Here is a 19,694-nt window from a genome sequence, read left to right as displayed (position 1 = left end):
TCTTCTACAAATGTCCTTTCGACCTCCATACCATTTGCCAGAATGACCTGACTTGCTAAGTCAACGAGGATGCTCCATGATATACCCCCAAATCGATCGACTACACCTATCAGCGTGGCTCCTAGCTGGTTCCACCGAGCGGAAGTCATCTGTTCTCAGGAGGTGAAAGGTGTTAATGCACAGTAGACACGACTCCACACGAATGTCTTACCTTTATCAGTGGCTTCGTTTTTATTCTTGGTGCATAGATAGTAGCCTCAATGCACTGTCCATCCCTATCCATCATATCCTGGACTATGTACTGCACCTCCAGCAGTCGGGACTGGCGTTGCCATCCATCAGGGTTCATCTCTCGGCGATCTCTGCCTTCAGATAACTGATAGAAGGTTACTCAGTATTTGTTCATCCCATGACCAAACGATTTTTAAAAGGCCTTGCAAATCTATACCCTCCGTGCAGAAAACCCCCTGCGTTGTGGAACTTGCAGCTGGTTTTGGACACTCTAACGTACCCACCATTTGAACCCTTAGACACCTGCGACATGACCACACTCACAATGAAAGTCATCTTCCTTCTAGCTATTACATCGGCACGGCGAGTAGGTGAGCTGACCACTGTCTCAACTGTCCCACCTTATACTTTGTTTACCAATCAGGGAGTAATAGTATGATCCCACCCTAACGTCTTATCAAAAGTGAACTCGGAATTCCATGTCAACGAGCCCATAATACTTCCAACCTTCTATCCCAAACCACAAACTTCTGGCCATGAATCCCAGTTACATATTTAGACGTGCGTAGAGCGTTGTCTTTCTACCTTGAGAGAACACGCCCCTTCCGACAGTCACAACATCTGCTACTATGCACAGACAGACGAACCATGGGCCAGCCCTTGATGTCGCAATGTATTTCTAAACTAATTGTCAAATACATCGCACGATATTATTCAATACGCAATAAACCAATACCTACCTCGATGAACGCTCACTCCACTAGGGCAATGGCCACATCGATGGCCTTCCTCAAAGGCGTCCTGCTGCAAGATATCTGCCACACGGCAACCTGGTCTTTGGACATAACATTTGCAAAACGTTATGCAATTGAGACTATCATTCGGGACTCAGCACTGGCCTCCGCAGCACTCTCCTCAACACAGACATCTTAGCTCCAATCCCACCACCGTAGACCAGGTGACTGCTCTGTATTCACTTAGAGTAGAGCACCCACGGGGACACTACCCGAAGAAGAGGAAGTTACTCACTTTGTGCAGTAACAAGGGTTCTTCGAGGTGTGTGTCCCCATGGGCTCTCCACGACCCGCCCTCCTCCCTGCTTCAGAGTCTTTTCTTTATGTCTTTCAGGGTGACCCAATTAGGAGGAACTGGCGGGAGCTGGACCGCATGCAGACTCAGAAACAGCATGTAGGGCACGCAATGCCGCTGCACATGCACGGTCCGGCTGAACCATGGCTGATGAATCTCCAACCTGTGGTGCCAGGGTGAGCCTGACACCTAGAGTGGAGCACCCACAGGGGGACAAACCTCAAAGAACCGTCATTACTGCACTAGGTGAGTAACTTCCTCTTGGCTCAACCCCCTCCCCTCTCTGCAGGTGCTGGACCGGGAGGGGCAGATGGACAACCCCTGCAGTGGCTGGCTGGCCGACACCTACTGGGACAACATCACTGAGCTAGACAAGCTCACCAATTTCCATGGCATCATGAACTCCTTCGAGCAGTACCCACGGGACTGGCACCTCTGGTACACCAACGCCAAACCCGAGAAAGCTATGCTGCCAGGTCAGCCCGTCTGTCTGCCGTGGGAGGGTTGAGGGCAAAGGAAGATCCAGAACTCCTGGGTTCTCTCCCTGGCTCTGGGAGAGGAGTGGGGGCTGATGGGTTAGAGCAAGGGAGCTGGGAGCCAGGACTTCTGGGTTCTCACCCCAGTTCTGAGCAGGTAAGTCCAACACAGCGACAGTGAAGCCAGGCGGTTTCCTCTATGCCTGTGGAGCCCCAAGCATGGTGGCACTCTGCATGCTGCTCCATGCCCAGCAGTGATGCCAGGCAGGGGCAATGTGGGGGGCATCACAGCCATCTCCTTCCTGGTTCCCTCAGGCTCCTCAGGAGGCCCCCAATAATGTGATGCCTTGGGCAGATCCCTGTGCACCTGGCCCTGCTCAGGGAGTTGGCATAGAGCTGTCCCACCAGCAGTCTCCCGTTCCCATATCACCCCCTGCAGGCGAGTGGGAGAACTCCTGCAATCAGATGCAGAGGATGCTGGTGGTGCGGTCCCTGCGGCCAGACCGTGTGGCATTCTGCGTCACCTCTTTCATCGTGTCCAACCTGGGCTCCCAGTTTATCGAGCCGCCTGTGCTCAACATGAAGTCGGTGAGTCAGGGAGGAGGGCCATGCTTTGCTCTTAACACCCTCCCCCCAGGCAAAGGGCTCTGCCACCGGCAAACAGAGGTGGGAGTCTGTGGAACTCCTTGCTACTGGATGCCTTTACATGGGAATGCAGGATCATCCTCTTTCAAATGCATGCTGCAATTAGGGCAGTAAAACCATTGCCCCAATGCCCAGACAGGGAAACAAGGACCCCTCCCCCATGTGCCCCATTGTTCCTCAGAAATATCCACTACAGGAAACTGGTGCTGGCAGGATCCCAGGAGGCACGGCCATGGGGGCAGGGAGGAGGCGGTATAATGGGATAGATGGGCCCGTGGGGCTGAGCCAGGGCAATAAGGGTACCTCTACACAGCAGCGAATAACCGACATTACTCTGAAATAACAAAATACATGCACTACAAGCCTTTATTTCAAAATAACGTTGAGCTGGAGGAATTCTTATTCCAACTCATGGTAACCCTCATTTCTTCTTCAAATGATTGCTCATGTCCATTCTATGTAGGTGAGCACGCACTGCGTGTACATGTAGTCAGAAGCTTTTCCCTTTCAGTATCTATTGGGCCAGCAGGGGAGCCCTCTGGATTGGCACTGCTTATCAGCTAATATATATCTCTGCTAGCCCTCCATCCCCTCAGTTCCTTCTTACCGCTTGTGAGGGTTGTTGGAACATGCTTTTGCTCTTGCTCTGCAAGCGCTTCTTAGCAGTTTTACTTAGTGTTTTAGTTCTTCGTTAAAGTTTTTGCAGTTCATTGTTTTTATCTAGTTTTTAAGTAGTTGTTAAGTGTTTACTTCCGGCTGAACAATCAAGCACAGGGCTCGCTTTGCAATCCCAATGCATTTGGCGGGGCATGTCTGGGCGCCATGGCTTCAAGCCCTGCGAGAAATGCCAGAAACTTATGCCCCACAGAGACCCTCACTCAGCCTGCCTTACATGACTTGGGAAGGTTCATTTGCCTGAGGCCTTTAAAATCTGTAAAGCCTACAAGCCGTGCACCAAGCGGGAAAGAGACTTTTACTTGAAGACTATACTTAAGGATGTGGCTTTGCACTTGGCAATGGCATCTGACTCCACTCAGTCAATCCAGAGCTTACCCGTCTCAGTGTGAAGAGCACCCAGCCACTCGTGCACCTTCCCAGCGCTGCGTAGGCCTCAGCATCAGTCTTAGTCCCCAGTACCCCAGAAAATGAGGAGACAGAGCAGGGGCAGGTCCGCTCAAGTGGAGCACATGGCATGATCGAGCACTGAGCCTGGACCATTGCCGTCGGACCAACACCACTCTAGCCTGCAACAAGTTTCTAACCTGATGGGTGACTTCCCAGAGCCTTCTTCCTCCCCAGCCTCGGCACCGGGTCCACCCAAAGAGCACGAGCTGGGACAGCTCTGGCCATTGGCCCCAGCACCAAGTGCTCCGGGTCTGAAAGTAAAGAGACATCACTGCTCTGCCCCAGCGCCTACAGCTTCAGCCCTGATACCAGGTGCACTGCCCTCAGCCTCAGCACTGCCTGCAGCCTCCACTCCTGTCTGTGCACCGGCACTGCACCCAGGACTGGTACAGGGTCATTGGGTGGTACCAGCAGCAGCATCGAGGCCTGTGGCTGCTGGTCCCTCTCCTCCGAGCACATCGACACCAGCACCAGCAATGCCTCCTCCTCCTCCCTGGTACTGGGGTAAGCCAGAGTTGATGTCCCAGTACATCCAACAGGAAGATCACCGGCTGCAACCATCACAGTGCCACCCTAGTCAACCTCGGAGTACTTGACTGACTCAGTGTACGTCTAGACTACCGGCTTTTGTCGACAGAAGAGCATCTAGACTACATCCAGTTCTGTCGACAAAGCAAGCTGCTTTGTTGACATGACAGTGTAGATGCAAAGGACAGTGTAGATGCAATAACGCCTTCTGTCACTAGAACTCTGTCGACAAAAGGCATTATTCCTCGAAGAATGATATTTACAGAACGCCTTCTGTTGACAGAACTCAGTGGCATTGTAGATGCAGGTATAGTTTTGTCGACAAAAGTCCACTTTTGTCGACAAAACTCTGTCGTCTAGACACACCCTCAGAGGCAGAGTTGGTATGGTCATCCAGAGGCTCCAGGCCCAGGTCCCGGCTCTGGTCCTATTCCTGGCACAAGTCATGGCACCATAGCACCTCCACACATCAGCAGCAGCAACAATGGCCCAAGCCAACTCTGGTGTCAATACTACAGCAGTCCTGGCTCCCACAAATGCAGATCCTGGCTCAGCGGCCCTTTTGGACTTCCTGGGATTACCACCAGAGCCAGGGCGTGGGGTCCTTCTAGATCGGAGTTAGTTTTCTCTGGGTTGATGGCGCCCCCTTCGGTGACTGCACTAACTTGATCCCCGATGTTGGGGTAGTCCCTTCCCCCAGGCCAGGCCTTCCTGAGACCCCCTCGGAGAGAGGGGCCTCTGCTGCTCACCCCTCCGTCATGGCCTTGTCTGCAGCCTCTCAGGCCTCCTCACAAGCCTGTAACCCGGAAGGGACAGGCATGAAAGGGTCCTCATTCTTTCTCCTCACCGCGTGAGGCTCTTGGTGAGTCTCTCCCTCCATGCCTTCCATGGACTCGAGGTCTAACCAGGAACTCCTTCATCACTTGGCTCAGAGTTTGGGAGTCCAAGCAGAGAGGGTGTTGAGAGGATTCTGACCCCACTGTTGGTATCCTACAGTCTGACACAGCAACCAGAGTGGCCTTACCAATCATCAAGACTGGCCAAAATTACAAAGACCTTCTGGCAAAACCCAGCCTCTATTCTGCCTACGGACAAGAAGGTCGAGCAGAAGTACTTTGTGTCACAGAAAGGGAATGAGGACCTCTTCTCCCACCCTCCTCCAGGGTCTCTGGTCATTCAGGTGGTGAACCAGAGGGAGAGGCAGGTCCTGCTGAGTTGCTATGTGTATATCACTTTACAGTGGGCCAGTACCACTATCAGTTTAAGGCCCTCACTTTTGGCCTTTCCCGCATGGCCCTTTGGGTCTTCATGGAGTGCATGGTCATTGTCCTGAGAAAACAGGGGGGTCCGGGTATTCCCCTACCTGGACAACTGGCTTCTTAAAGGCTGTTCCTCAGACCAGGTGCCCTGTTTTGGGAGCTGGAGCTGCTCCTGAATGTGACCAAGTCAACCCTGGTCCCAATCCAGGTGATAGAGTTTGTGGGTGCAAGCCTGGACTCTACATCAGCCAGGGCTTCCCTATCCAGGTCCTGTTTTCTGGTAATCAAGGCGGCCATCCAGGACATGAGGGCATTCCTGATGATCATGGCCAGAGCCTGCATGTGCGTACTAGGGCTGATGGCCACGTGCACCTATGTCATTCAACATGAAAGCTCCACATGCATCCACTGCAGATGTGGCTAGTGCGTGCCCATAACCCGTCCTTCCACCGGTGGGACAGAGTAGTGACAGTTCTTCCCAATGTCCTCTGCTCCCTGGATTGGTGAACCCAGGAAGAGGTGGTCTGGACTGGAGTTCCATTCTTCAGATTTCTGCCAACCATCTGGCTAGTGATGGATGCATCAGATACCGGTTGGGGGGCTCATCTGGGGATACGCGAATGCAAAGTATGTGGTCCTGGGACAACCTCTCCCTGCATATCAATGTCAGGTTGTCCTGGGACAACCTCTCCCTGCATATCAATGTCCTGCAGGAAGTCCATCTCACCTGTGCGGCTTTCCTCCCTTACCTCAGGGGCAGGACGGTCCTCATTCTCTCCAAAAATACGTTGGTGGTCTCATATATCAACAGGCAGGGTGGGGCCTGATTCCTTCTCCTGTGTCAGAAAGCCCTTCAGTTATGGGAACTGTGCATTGGGGGTGGATAGTCACCCAGTTGCCTCCTATCTCCTGGGGTCCTAGAACACTCTGGCGGACCAGCTGAGCAGGTCCTTCTCTTGCCACAAGTGGTCTATCAGAGGGGATGTGGTTCTTCGAATTTTCTGCGGGTGGGGATTTCCCCTTCTGGACCTGTTCGCCACCCGTCAGAACAGGGAGTGCCTAAGGTTCTGCTCCCTCCTGGGGCTGGGGCAGGACTCTCTGGCAGACGTGCCACTCAGTCCCTGGCCCAAGGGCCTGGTCTACGCATTCCCGCCATTCCCGTTAGTCCACAAGGTGCTTCTGCAAGTTCGAAAGTTCAGGGTGTCCCTGAGTCTCATCACACCAGCATGGCTGAGGCAGCATGGGTTCACGTCCCTTCTGAGCCTGTCCTGCGAGAGAGCAATTGCTCTCTTGCTAGACCCAGACCTTATTATGCAGGACTTTAGCAGGCTTCTCCACCCAAACCTGCAATCCCTGCATCTAATAGCATGGAAGCTCCATCGCTGACAACAGCAGAGCTACAGTGCTTGGAACCTGCTGGGTGGTAGGAGACCTTCCATTAGGGCTTCTTACCTGCCTAAGTGGAAGTGCTTCTCCGCTCGAACTACCTGGGAGGGGGTATCGCCCATGGATGTCCAGGTCCCACGGGTCCTGGACTGTCTTCTAGATCTCAGGCAACAGAGGTTATTCTCCTCCTCCTTTATACCTGGTGGCTATTTCCACCTTTCACCCAGGCTACAGGGGTAAGACCCTCTTTGCGGACCCATTGGTGAACAGGTTTTTGAAAGGCCTGGACAGGTTTTACCCCCATATCCATCAGCCCCATCCCTCAGTGGAACCTCAATCTAGTCCTGTCTAAGCTCATGGGACTTCCTTTTGAACCCCTAGAAATGTGCTCGCTGATGCACCTTTCTTGGAATGTATCCTTTTTGGTGGCTATCACGTTGGCCAGGCACATGTCCAAACTGAGGGCCCTCACTCCAGACCCCCATATACGATTTTCTTCAAAGACAAGGTCAGGTTATGCCCCACCCCATCTTCCTTCCTAAGGTGGTGTCTAACATATATCTCAGGACATTTTCCTCCCAGTCTTTTACCCCAATCCCTATGCATCGGGTAAAGAACAGGCATTATGTAACTTAGATGTCAGGAGAGCTTAAGCTTTTTATTTAGAAAGAACAAAGCCTTTCCTTAAGTCCCCGCGGTTCTTTGTAGTGATTGCAGAACGGCTGAAGGGGCAGCTGGTCTCTGCGCAAAGGATCTCATCCTGGATTATGACTTGTATTAGGAGGCGCTATGGACTGGCCAGGCTACTAGCTCCTCCCCTCACAGCCTACTCTACCAGGCCGCAGACGTCTTCTTCGAGTGCTTGTTCATGTCCATTCTGATTAGGTGTGCACGCTCTGTGTGCACTGATTTCGGAGCTTTTTCCCTTAGCAGTATCTGTCGGGCCAGCCAGGGAGCCCCTTGAAGTGGTGTTGGTGCATATATACCCCTGCTGGCCCGCCACCCCCTCAATTTCTTCTTGCCTCCGTGATGGTAGCTGGAGCGTGGGTTCAGGCTGATAGCCTTTGCCTTAACGGACTGTTTCTCTTCTCTTATTCTGTATTCATAGATAAACTTATCTGTTAAGTAGTTGTTAAATAGTGTTGATAGTGTAAATAGATTAGAAGAAGGACCAGCCTCTCCCCATCAGGCCAGGGCCACAAGGCTTCAAGCCGCGTGCCTCATGTTCCAAGCCTATGCCCTGTGGCGACCCTCACTCTTCCTGTTTGAAGTGCCTTGGAGAGGCCCACTGTTCGGATAGTTGCTCCATCTCTAGGGGTTCTTCTTCAAGTGGCCCCGTGGGTGCTCCACTCTAGGTGTCGGGTCCCGTCCCGGCGCCGCGGCTCGGAGAATTTTCATAGCCGTGTCCCGCCAGCCCGTGCATGCGCGCTCCTTCAAAGCGCTGTTCGCGCCTTTGATCAGCCGCGCGCAGGCTGGCAACCGCCAGTTCCTTTCAACCGCCTCAGGTCGCGGTCGGAGCTCCCTGTACTGTTAGATCTATGTTTTTCATTAGCGTTATTAGTTAGTTTTTTTCAGTGTAAATAGTTACTTTTAGGGTTAGTCGTGTTCCAGTCTACAGTTCTGTTGTTAAAAAAAAAAAAAAAAGTTTTTCTTCAGATCAACTCCGTTAGCGCTACGGCTAAGCGCTAAAGAAAACTGAAATTGACAAACAGTAAAAAGACAGGGGTTGCCTGGATCGGCATCCAGCCACCCCTCTTCCACTCCTAACAATGCCGGGATCCCCTGGTTTTAAGAAATGTTCAGTTTGCCGCGAAGCTATGCCGGCGGCTGACGGTCATGCCGCTTGCATAAGGTGCCTGGGTGAATCGCACGTTCCCCAAAAGTGCACCCATTGCTGCAAGCTTACCTCCAGAGCCCGCAGAGAGCGAGAATTAAAGCTCCGGATGATGTCCTTTGACAAAGCGCTGCAGCCTGATATGGTACCAGCTTCAACCGCAGCAAAAACTTCTGAGTCCAAGAGGAGAGCGGCTTCTCCTAGACGGCTAACTTCAAAGAGAGCAAAGCCGTCCCCGGCTCGTTCCCTCCCTCCGGCAGTCTCAGGGGCTCTGGCAGCCTCCAAATTGACCCCCGCGGGGTCCCGCTGCTCTACTGACCCCGGTGATAGGGGATCGCAAACGCCGAGGGCTCGGGCTGCTTCAGCGCCGGCTTCGGCGGCACCGGCTTCAGCTTCGCCGGCTGGCGGTGCAGCGCTAACGTTGAAACTGACAAGCCAGCCGGTGCCGGGCTCAGAGGCATCGGCGTCAGCGGTGCGGGCTCCAGCGGCACCGCTTGTGATGGCACCGGCATTGGCGGCACCGGACCCAGCCATGCACATTCCTGACATGGCGCCACCGGCAACTTTAACCACGTCGGCACCGAGCACTCTATCGGCACCGTCAGCAGAGCAGCTACAGCTGATCTCCCCGGCACCGCTCTGTCTTCACTCTGCGCAGAGCTCCCCAGTTGCCATGGAAACTGACAGTGCCTTAATGCCTATGAAAGCCCCGATCCATGTTGCATACAGGCGGCGCGATTATAGAGACACGGTATATCTAGAAGCACGGCGATCTCGTTCACGATCTCGTTCACCGGGTCGGTCATCCAGATATGGGTCCTCTAGACGCTGCGTCTATTACATTCAACACAGTAGTGAACGTTCGTCGCGTCATTCTTCTCCGTCACGTTCTGAGCACTACTACGGGCACTACTATTGTTCGTGCGACGGTGGTACCCACCGTGAACATAGATTATCTTCACTTAGGGGATCATCCTGTAACTGTCGCTCACCAGTCACACAATACTTACCTCAACAACCACAACAGTTAACCTCACCACCTCCATCGACAAGCCAATCTGTCCAGCAGGATCAGTCCGAGCTGGAAGAAAGACAGCTGTCTGACACAGAGGATCCCAAGCCAGAAACCTCTCCAGTGGACTGCACATCTTCCTCACCAGATGAGGCAGTTTGTCCAGGTGAATTGTCTCCACCAGACGATCTAAAACAATTCCAAGACCTGTTTAAACGAGTAGCAGGCACGCAGGAAATACAGCTGGCAGATGTTCTGGTGAAAACACACCGTCTCTTAAAGAACCTCCGTCCACAGCAGCGTGCAAGGATCGCCTTACCAATTGACGAAGCGATCATGGAAGTGGCGGACGAGATATGGCAAACGCCAACTTCAGTTACTCCTACCAGTAAAAAGGCCGACAAGAAATACTTTGTGCTGACAAAGGGGTTAGATTTTCTATTCAGTCACCCTCAGCCCAATTCGTTAGTGGTTGACGCAGCACAGCAAAGGACCAAAGCGCCACAGTACAAAAACGCGCTCCCTGATAAAGACAATAAGAAGTTGGATATATTTGGTAGAAAGGTCTATTCTTCAGCCACACTTCTGTTACGTATTGCAAACTACTTGGCTTATTTATCAAATCACAACTTTGATAATTATTCAAAGCTAACGGAATTATTACATCATCTTCCTGACGCGAAGAAACCTCTATTGAAAGTGATAGTACAGGAAGGATACGCAGCATGTAGCACCGCATTGCAGATTGCAATGGACGTGGCCGACACAGCAGCACGGGCCACGGCTACGGGTATCACAATGAGGAGATCATCATGGCTTTCGTCTGTGGGAGCACCAAAGGAGATGCAAAGTAAAGTTGAGGATCTCCCCTTTGATAAGATTAAGCTTTTCGCAGCAAATACTGATGAAGTCCTCCATTCAGGCAAGAATTTCGTGCCACCCTACGTACATTGGGGATGTACACGCCCAATTTTAAGCGTAGACGCTATTACCCTTATCAGAGAAGGTACGATTTTAATTTTCCCAGACAACAGACACGCATGTCGGATAATCAGCATCCTAGGCTGCGTCTTCAACGGAAACGACCCCAACAAAATCGTGCAGTCAATCAATCTTCAGCCAAACAGCAGATTTGACTTCCCCGTCGAGGTTGCGAGCACGCTTCCCTTGGTCAATGCACAGAACGAAAATCCTCATCTCTTTCACCATCGACTAAAATCATATCACCACCAGTGGTCCAACATCACCACAGACAGATGGGTACTAGAAATGGTAAAGTACGGCCTCTCAATTCCTTTTCTCTCCATTCCCTCCTCCACCCCACCCACCCCTTCCCTTTTCAGGGACCCTTCTCACGAGCAACTACTGAAACAAGAAGTTCTTCGCTTACTCGCAATCGGGGCAATAGAGAGAGTACCCAAACAATTTTGGGGAAAAGGCTTTTATTCCCGATATTTTCTCACCCCAAAGAAATCGGGAGGCTGGAGACCCATCTTAGACCTTCGAAGGTTAAACCGCCACCTTCGGAAATGCCGATTCAAGATGGTGACCTTATCAACTATCATCCCGTCATTGAACAAGGGAGATTGGCTTGCAGTCCTCGACCTGCAGGATGCTTATTTCCACGTTGCTATTCACGTGGCCCACAGACGTTTTCTTCGGTTCCAATTAGGGAACAAACATTTTCAGTACCGGATTCTACCGTTCGGATTGGCGTGTGCCCCCCGGGTCTTCACCAAAACTATAGCCGTAGTGGCGGCTCATTTACGCAGGACGGGAGTGACAATATTCCCTTACTTAGACAACTGTCTAATCAGGGGTTCAACATATGTGGAGGCATGTCATATGGTGCAGACAGTGTCCAGCGAATTTGCATCCCTGGGCCTCCTCATAAATGTAAAAAAGTCATTACTAATTCCGTGCCAAGACCTGGTTTTTATAGGTGCACGGCTCGACTCAACCGTGGCACGGGCGTACCTACAGTTGGAGCGTTTTGTGGCAATTCAAGATCTTGTACATACTGTCACGTATGCTCCCACAATTCCTGCACGCGTATGTTTACAACTGATGGGGCGGCTTCCACCATAGTCGTACAAAATGCAAGGTTACATTTTCGTTGCCTCCAACATTGGTTGACCATGGTTTACAGTCCGGCAAAAGACATAATCCACAAACCGTTGGTGGTACCCCAACATGTTTGAGAGTCTATTCAGTGGTGGGCCAAACCGGACAATCTCCTCATGGGCATCCCATTTCATCGTCCGCAGCCTACAAGACAGATAACTACAGATGCTTCCCTCACAGGCTGGGGGGCGCACATGGACAACCTGACGATTCAGGGTCGCTGGTCAACTCAGGAAATGATGTTACACATCAACATACTCGAGTTGCGGGCGGTATGACATGCTTGCAACATTTTCAGTCCCACATACGGGATACAACTACCAGAATCATGACGGACAACATGGCAACTATGTTTTATATCAACAGGCAGGGAGGCGCCCGATCTCGTTCTTTATGTGCGGAGGCGGTCCGGTTATGGAATTGGTGTATTCACAACAACACCATCCTAGTAGCATCCTACCTTCCGGGTACCGACAACTTAGTAGCGGACTCACTCAGCAGACGTTTTCCCCACGACCACGAGTGGGAACTCTGCACAGAGGTTTTAAACCATATATTCGTACGGTGGGGGTTTCCGACAATAGACTTGTTTGCCACAGAAAACAACAGGAAATGCCCCACCTATTGCTCGAGAGCGGGAATAGGACGTCAGTCGCTAGGAGACGCCTTCCTTCTCCACTGGGGACGGATGCTGTTGTATGCCTTTCCCCCAGTCGTTCTCATACCCAAGGTTCTCGAGAAAATCAGCATAGAGGGGGCTCGAGTAATTCTTATAGCCCCAGCGTGGGCTCGTCAACCTTGGTTCTCAATGCTCCGTCAGATGTCGGCAAGGGCACCGTACCCCCTACCTCTCCTTCCAAATCTCTTGACCCAGAACAACGGATCTCTATGCCATCCGAAACCCGAGACTCTATACCTCACAGCATGGATGCTCATTGGTTTAGCAGTTTCGAACAGTGTTGTTCCCAGCGGGTCAAGAAGGTGTTGATACATAGCAAGAAAGATTCTACGCGAGCTACTTATATAGCTAAGTGGGCCAGAGTCCAGGCATGGTGTGCGGCTAACAACCTGGACCCCTATTCCACACCTTACCTCGTATATTAGAGTACATTTTGCAACTACAGGATAATGGTCTGGCCATAGCTTCCCTACGGGTACATTTGGCAGCGATTAATGCCTTTCATCACATGGACGACTCCTTTTCTATATTCACACACCCTACTACGAAAAGATTCCTAAAGGGGCTCGCGAACCTCAACCCACCCCGCAGACCCCCTCCACCTTCGTGGAACCTGGATTTAGTATTGGAAGCTCTATCTCATCCTCCCTTTGAGCCTCTAGCCACTATTCCGTTACACATACTTACCACCAAGCTTTTGTTTCTCCTAGCCCTTATTTCAGCTCGTAGGGTCAGTGAGATAGCGTTCATGGCTTCGTCTCCCTATACAGTTTTTTCTAAAGACTCAGTCACCTTGAGATCCCACCCAGCGTTTATCCCAAAGGTGTCATCTGAGTTTCACATCAATGAACCAGTGGTTCTTCCGAGCTTCTTCCCTAAACCCCATGCCTCAGCGCAAGAAGCAATATGGCATACGCTGGATGTAAGGAGAGCTTTGGCATTCTACATCGATAGAACGCGAGACTTTAGAAAAACGGACCGCTTAATAGTGTCATTGGCAAACCGTTCTAAAGGCCAACCATTGACCTCTCAACGTATTTCGAGACTTATTGTTTCATGCATATCCATGTGCCATTCTATACAAGGGAAACCCCTGCCAAACCCTCCAAAGGCCCACTCCACTAGAGCAGTTTCCACTACTACGGCCTTCCTGAAGGGAGTCCCGTTCCGGGACATTTGCAGGGCAGCGACATGGTCCTCTAATATCACTTTTATGAGACATTATGCTATAATTGACCACCTCGCTTCAGACTCTTCGGTAGCTACGGCAGTACTTAGTCGTGATCATAAAACCTAATTTCGGAGCGCTCTGGACTCTTTTTAGGTACTGCTCCGGAGTCACTGAGAGTGGAGCACCCACGGGGCCACTCAAAGAAGTTACTCACCCTGTGAAGTAACGATTGTTCTTCGAGATGTGCCCCGTGGGTGCTCCACGACCCGCCCTTCCTCCCCGCTCCGGGTTTCTTTTTTTCTCTCTTTCAGATGAGCAGTTGAGAGGAACTGGCAGTTGCCAGCCTGCGCGCGGCTGATCAAAGGCGTGAACGGCGCTTTGAAGGAGCGCGCATGCGCGGGCTGGCGGGACATGGCTATGAAAATTCTCCGAGCCGCGGCGCCGGGACGGGACCCGACACCTAGAGTGGAGCACCCACGGGGCACATCTCGAAGAACAATCGTTACTTCACAGGGTGAGTAACTTCTTCTTTCAAGCTGAGAACCAGAAAAGAGAGGGATTCTAGGCAGAAACTTTTGCTGATGGAGTCGGCCCTGCAGCCCCAGAGCGAGGACGACCCCAGTCGGTGCACAGAGCACCATCCGCAACATCTGCAGCACTGACCAGGCACCATGCAGCCTCGTTGAAGACATCCAGACACAGATTGCAGTCGCCAGCACCGAGGAGAGCCAAAGACTCCAGAGGGCGGTCAGCAGAGAGGCATGGCCATAAAGTGCGCTCTAAGGAGGGGAACTCAGCTTCAAAGGTAACAAGGAGGAGGCAGAGCCTGGGGCACAGCCAGAGCCTGGGCCCGGTGGACGGAACGGGGGACATATGATGCCCCTCCACCCCAGAGACCTTTGATGTGGCATGCAAGCTCATTGAGCTAATCTCAACAGAGGCAGATGGCTTGGTACCACAGATGCCACCTGTGCCGACACAGGCGATGAGAGGGGCTCCCCCAGCACCGTCCCCAGTGCCGACAAGAACTATGATGCCTTGGACCCTGCAGGCGCCGACACATGCATCGGCACCAACGATGATCCCACCAGTGCCAGTCCAGACGGCACCAGTGATAATGCCCTTACTGGCATTGATTCCAGCACTGGTTCAGTTGGCTCCAACACCAACCCCTCAGTCGTCACTGGCCCCTTCTGCATGGGTGTCAACAGAGGCACTTGTACAACAGTGCCCCCCCCCAGCGCCGCAGCCAGGTACGGTGCTGCAGGGGTACTTCCCGGGTACCAGTTGCCTCTACCTCAGCAGGGGACCTCGCAGGCGCCGGAGATGCCCCCTCTGGCACTGGACCCGGTGCACAGAGGAAAACCATCAGCCATGGCCAGTCATCAGAGTGAGCATGCCTCAACTGCCCCCCCATGGTCAGCATTGCACTACTCTGCCGAGTCAGAAGTGAAATCTGTGTGCTCAGCCAGATCATCCTATAGGTTGAGGTCCAGACATCGATCCTGCATACGCCACAGGTCTTGGCACAGGACCCCCACAGACCAGCAGGCCTGGCAAGCGCAGTGGCAGCCCCAGCCCCAGTGGACCTTCTGGACCCCAAGGGCTTCCCATCAGGCCTGGGGACCTCCTTCCTCAGTATCTGTTGTGGGTCATCTCAGGGGAAGCGCTCCCTCTGCCACCCCTTTACACAGAGCCCCACCATCAGAGGAGAGGCAACAGGCCAAGGACCTAACTAGGTCCCCTGTGATCGGGATGGGTCTGGGGGCCAGAGCCCCCCCCCCCAGCGGGACTGGGGCAAGCAGGGTCATTGACAGTAGAGGAGCCACCAGTGACTGACTTGAGTGACAAGCAGGCACTGGCAAGAGAATCTTCCTCATCCTTGCTGGATGAGTCATTGGCGGACCCAGCCTCCCCAGCTCCCCTCCATGGATGCCAGGGCCCATCAGACCTGTTGAGAAGGTTGGCGACCAACCTGGAGTTCAAAGCCAAGGAGGTCCAGGAGGAAGTGAACCCCATGGTGGACATTTTAGCTGCATCAGCCCTGGGTTGTGTTGTGTTGCCACTGAACAAGACAATTGATAAACTGTCAAAGACCCTGTGGCAAACGCCTGCATCTATTACACCCACACAGCAGGGGGTGGAAAGACATTACTTTGTGCCCCAGGCGGGATGTGAACATCTGTTTACCACACACACACACACACACACCCCCGGCCGGGGTCAATGGTGGTACAAGCAGCAGACCAGAAGGAGCAACAAGGGCCACCAGGCCTGACGCCAAAGGCTAAAGAGCCTAAAAAGCTGGACCTCCTTGGCAGAAAGGCTTATGCCTTGGGGGGACTACAGCTACGCATCGCAAATCAGCAGGCCATGCTGGGACAGTACGTCTTCAATACATGGGTGTCAAAGCAAAAGTTTAGGGACCGCTTCCCCCAAGAGTCCCACCAGGAGTTCGGCACCATTACAGAGGAAGGGAAGACGGTAGCACACACAACTCTGCAGGCAGCCCTAGATGCGGCCAACTCAGCGGCCCAGACAATGGCCACGGCTATAGTCATGAGGCGTAGCATGTGGCTACAAGTCTCAGGTATCCCGCCGGAGGTACAGACCATCCTACAGGATCTCCCCTTTGAGGGATCAGGCCTGTTCTCCGAGCAAACGGATTCCAAGCTTCATAGCCTCAAAGACTCAAGAGCAACCCTGAAGTCCCTGGGAATACATACCCCAGTGCCACAAAGGAGGCCGTCAACACTAGGCTGAACCCCAGACCCTTCCAGCGAGGGTTTGGGCCCGATAGGGGACGAAGGAGAGGTTGCATTAATGGACGTAACGAGCAGTACAGAAACAGGTGCAGGGGCTCAAGATCAGACTCAGACAGAGGGTCTGCCTTGCATCGGGGCAGCAGCCCAAACCTTCATTTTGAAGGTACAATCGAGAGCAGAGTACTGGTCAGGTCTTCTCTACGCCCCCTTTTGGTTCCGACTCTCCTTATTCTACCAGGCCTGGTCCAAGATAACCTCCGACCACTGGGTACTCGACCTGGTGAAAAAGGGATTGTTATACCCTTCCTTTCTATTCCTTCCTCCCACTCCCCTTCCCCGTCCCTCTTTAGGGACCCCTCTCATGAGACCCTGCTAAGGCAGGAAGTGTTCGCACTCCTGCTACTAGGGGCCATAGAGCTGGTCCTGCAGGAGTTCAGAAGAAGGGGTTTCTACTCCCGATACTTCCTTATTCCCAAAGCGAAAGGAGGTCTACGTCCTATTCTAGATCTACGGGTATGTCTACACTACCCCGCTAGTTCGAACTAGTGGGGTAATGTAGGCATACCGCTCTTGCAAATGAAGCCCGGGAGCCGCCAGTCTGGTCCCAGGGAAGAGGGGGTGGGCTGGGGGGCATCGGGTGGTTGGCTCGAGCCATGCCAGGTGCAGGGTCTGCTAGCTGGGTGCTGGCAGGCTTGCATCTGGCACGGGCACTATAGCCAGCCCGTGCCCCTTTAAGGGGTCCGGGGCCGGGAGGGGGGCAATAGAGTTTCCCTGGTGTTGACCAGAGTGGCCACCAGGGCAAGCTGGGGAGGGCTAGCCTCCCTCTAGTTCGAATTAAGGGGCTACACACCCCTTAATTCGAACTAGTAAGTTCGAACTAGGCTTAGTCCTCGTAGAATGAGGTTTACCTAGTTCAAACTAAGCGCTCTGCTAGTTCGAATTAAGTTCGAACTAGCGGAGCGCTAGTGTAGCGCCTATCAAAGTTAATTCGAACTAACGTCTGTTAGTTCGAATTAACTTTGTAGTGTTGACGTACCCTACCATGGAAGAGTGTGGCCCTCGACCACTTTCCAAAATCTTGGATTGGCCCCCCCATCAAAAATTATTGCCCACCCCTGTGCTAAGGGAAAAACTTCCGACAACACATGCATGCAACGTGTGCACACCTACATTAAATGGACATGAGCAACACACCTAGAAAAACAACAGTTACAAAGGTAAATAACCGTCTTTTTACAAGGAGTAAGGGAAGTCAAAGGAAGAGTGTTCTTCCTTTAACTTCCTACTGTATAGACAGCGCCAAAAGCCGAATTAAGCTATTTCGACTTATACTATGCAATTGACATAGCTGAAGTTGCATAGCTGTGTAGATGTACCCTAAATGATACATTTCAGTTTACCAGTTTGCCGTTAGCTAGATGAATTCGAGCCCCTCCCTCGACCCACCTTCCCATGTCCCCTCTAAGCTGGCCTTCCACTCTGCCACACCCTGCCCCAGATCATCTTTCCCACCCCAAAGCCACCTGGCACATGGAGAAGCCCAGATCTCTCTCCCCACTGGTGCATACAGCTTCTGCTCCCCACCACTGCAGGTAGTGGATGACTCCACACCCAGGACTCCCCTGATCTTCGTCCTGTCCCCTGGCGTGGATCCCACCTCCTCACTACTGCAGCTGGCCGAGCAGTCGGGTGTGGCTCAGCGCTTCCATGCCCTATCGCTGGGGCAAGGCCAGGCACCCATTGCCACTCGTATGATCCAGGAGGGTGTCCGGGATGGTGAGTGTGTCATAGCCCCTCTTCTGCCAGCAGCTCTGGGGGATCCTGACCTCATCCAAATGCTACAGAGCGGAAGCCTGGCTGAGTCGGCACTCATTGGGTAGGGGTGCCAGCTATCCTTTGTCCCTCAAAACTGGCCATGGCCCAGGAGACTCTGCTACCATCAGCAGGCCCAGGCTTTCCAGGACAGGGCCAGTAACCCAGAATGCATTGGGCCCACCCTAGGTACCAGCTCCACTGTGTGGCTGCACAGAGCCAGTGCAGACTAGAGAGGACAGGAGCCAGGGCTGAGTCTGAAGCCGACTAGGTGCATTCCTGCCTGTGGGCTGGACGGGCCCCAACTCCTGCCCTAAGAACCAGGGTTTAGGGTGAGACCTCCCCGGCACACCCCCCAGTCCCGCACACCTTCCTAGCACACCCTCTCAGGTCAGCACCTTCCAGCCCAGCACACCCAACCCTGTGTAAAATGACAGTTCCTGGCGGGCACCACTGAGAAGGTCAAATGAGGGTGAATTGCTTAGAAACAGGGCTACTTACAGTCCAAGACTGGGGGTCCTTCACTATAAGTCACACCAAACCAGTCACAAAGAATACTTCAGGTGCCACAGGGGTCAGCAAGAAGTCATACAAGCAATCCCCTAACACTCCAGCTTTCCTGTGCTACAACCAGCACCACACCTTACTCAGATTAGAGCAATGGTCTCCAACCTTTTTACACCCAAGATCAAATCTCAGAACAGGCAAAGATCTACCACCCTGCCCCTTCCTTGAAGCCCCACCCCTTCCTTGAAGCCCCATCCTCTCTATTCTCCTCCTGTCCATCACTTGCTATCCCTAGCCCTTACTTACACACTCTGATAAAGTTTATTTTTAAATTATGCGATATATAAAATTGAAATCACGTGTTTATAGTTATGAAATAAATGGTCTGTTTTTTATTCATGCTATTTAAATCTAAAATGAAGCATTTATAATTATACATTTTGTGGGGACAGAGTTCTGCGGCTGGGGGCAGGGGAGAGGGAACAGGGTGCTGGGAGGGCAGGGTGCTGGGAGGACAGGGCTCTGCAGCAGGGAACAGAATGGGGACAGGTTTCTGCAGCTGGGGACAGGGTTCGGAGAATGGGGACGGGAGTGGGGACAGAGTTCTGTAGCTGGGGACGGGAGTGGGGACAGAGGGCGGGGTGCCAGTGGCAGCAGAGAGTCCCCTGCATCTGCCTCCTCCCAGGATTCCCCCCCCCAAGGGAAGCCAGCACATGCCTCCTCCAGGCCCGACTACCCCCCCACCCCCGCGGCATAGGGAAACCGCACGCATGCCTGCACCGGGGCCAACCCCCCCCCCCCCCTGCAGCAGGGCCAAACCCCCGCGGGAGCCTGCCCCGAGGCCAAACCCCCTCTCCCATGGCGCAGCCTGGCCAAGCCAGCCCCCTCCCCTCCCATTGCACGGCCAACCCCCACAGGTGCCTGCCCTAGGGCCAAGCTGCCTCTTCCGTGGCGGGGCCAAACCCCCGCAGGAGCCTCCCCAGGTCAAACCCCAGGGCCTATTCCCACTCCCGCAGCGCAGGGAAATCCCTGCGCTCAACTCATCCCTCCC

General features: G+C 53.1%; 1 protein-coding gene across 6 annotated transcripts in view; it reads left to right on the top strand.

Moving 5' to 3' along the window:
• DNAH2 (dynein axonemal heavy chain 2) overlaps positions 1-19,694 on the top strand; it is a 307,939-nt gene that overhangs the window by 248,858 nt on the left and 39,387 nt on the right. For all 6 annotated transcript variants that reach the window (XM_075908075.2, XM_075908076.2, XM_075908072.2 and 3 more), the window contains 3 exons: positions 1,610-1,796; positions 2,236-2,384; positions 17,917-18,100. In XM_075908075.2, the coding sequence (XP_075764190.2) occupies positions 1,610-1,796; positions 2,236-2,384; positions 17,917-18,100 (520 nt within the window). The remainder of the gene's footprint in view (positions 1-1,609; positions 1,797-2,235; positions 2,385-17,916; positions 18,101-19,694) is intronic.

Source organism: Pelodiscus sinensis, chromosome 22 (assembly GCF_052426305.1).
Source record: "Pelodiscus sinensis isolate ZL-2025 chromosome 22, ASM5242630v1, whole genome shotgun sequence".
Classification (NCBI taxonomy): Eukaryota; Metazoa; Chordata; order Testudines; family Trionychidae; genus Pelodiscus; species Pelodiscus sinensis.
The sequence above is the reverse complement of the archived record's forward strand: the minus strand, read 5'-3'. Positions and strand labels throughout refer to the sequence as shown.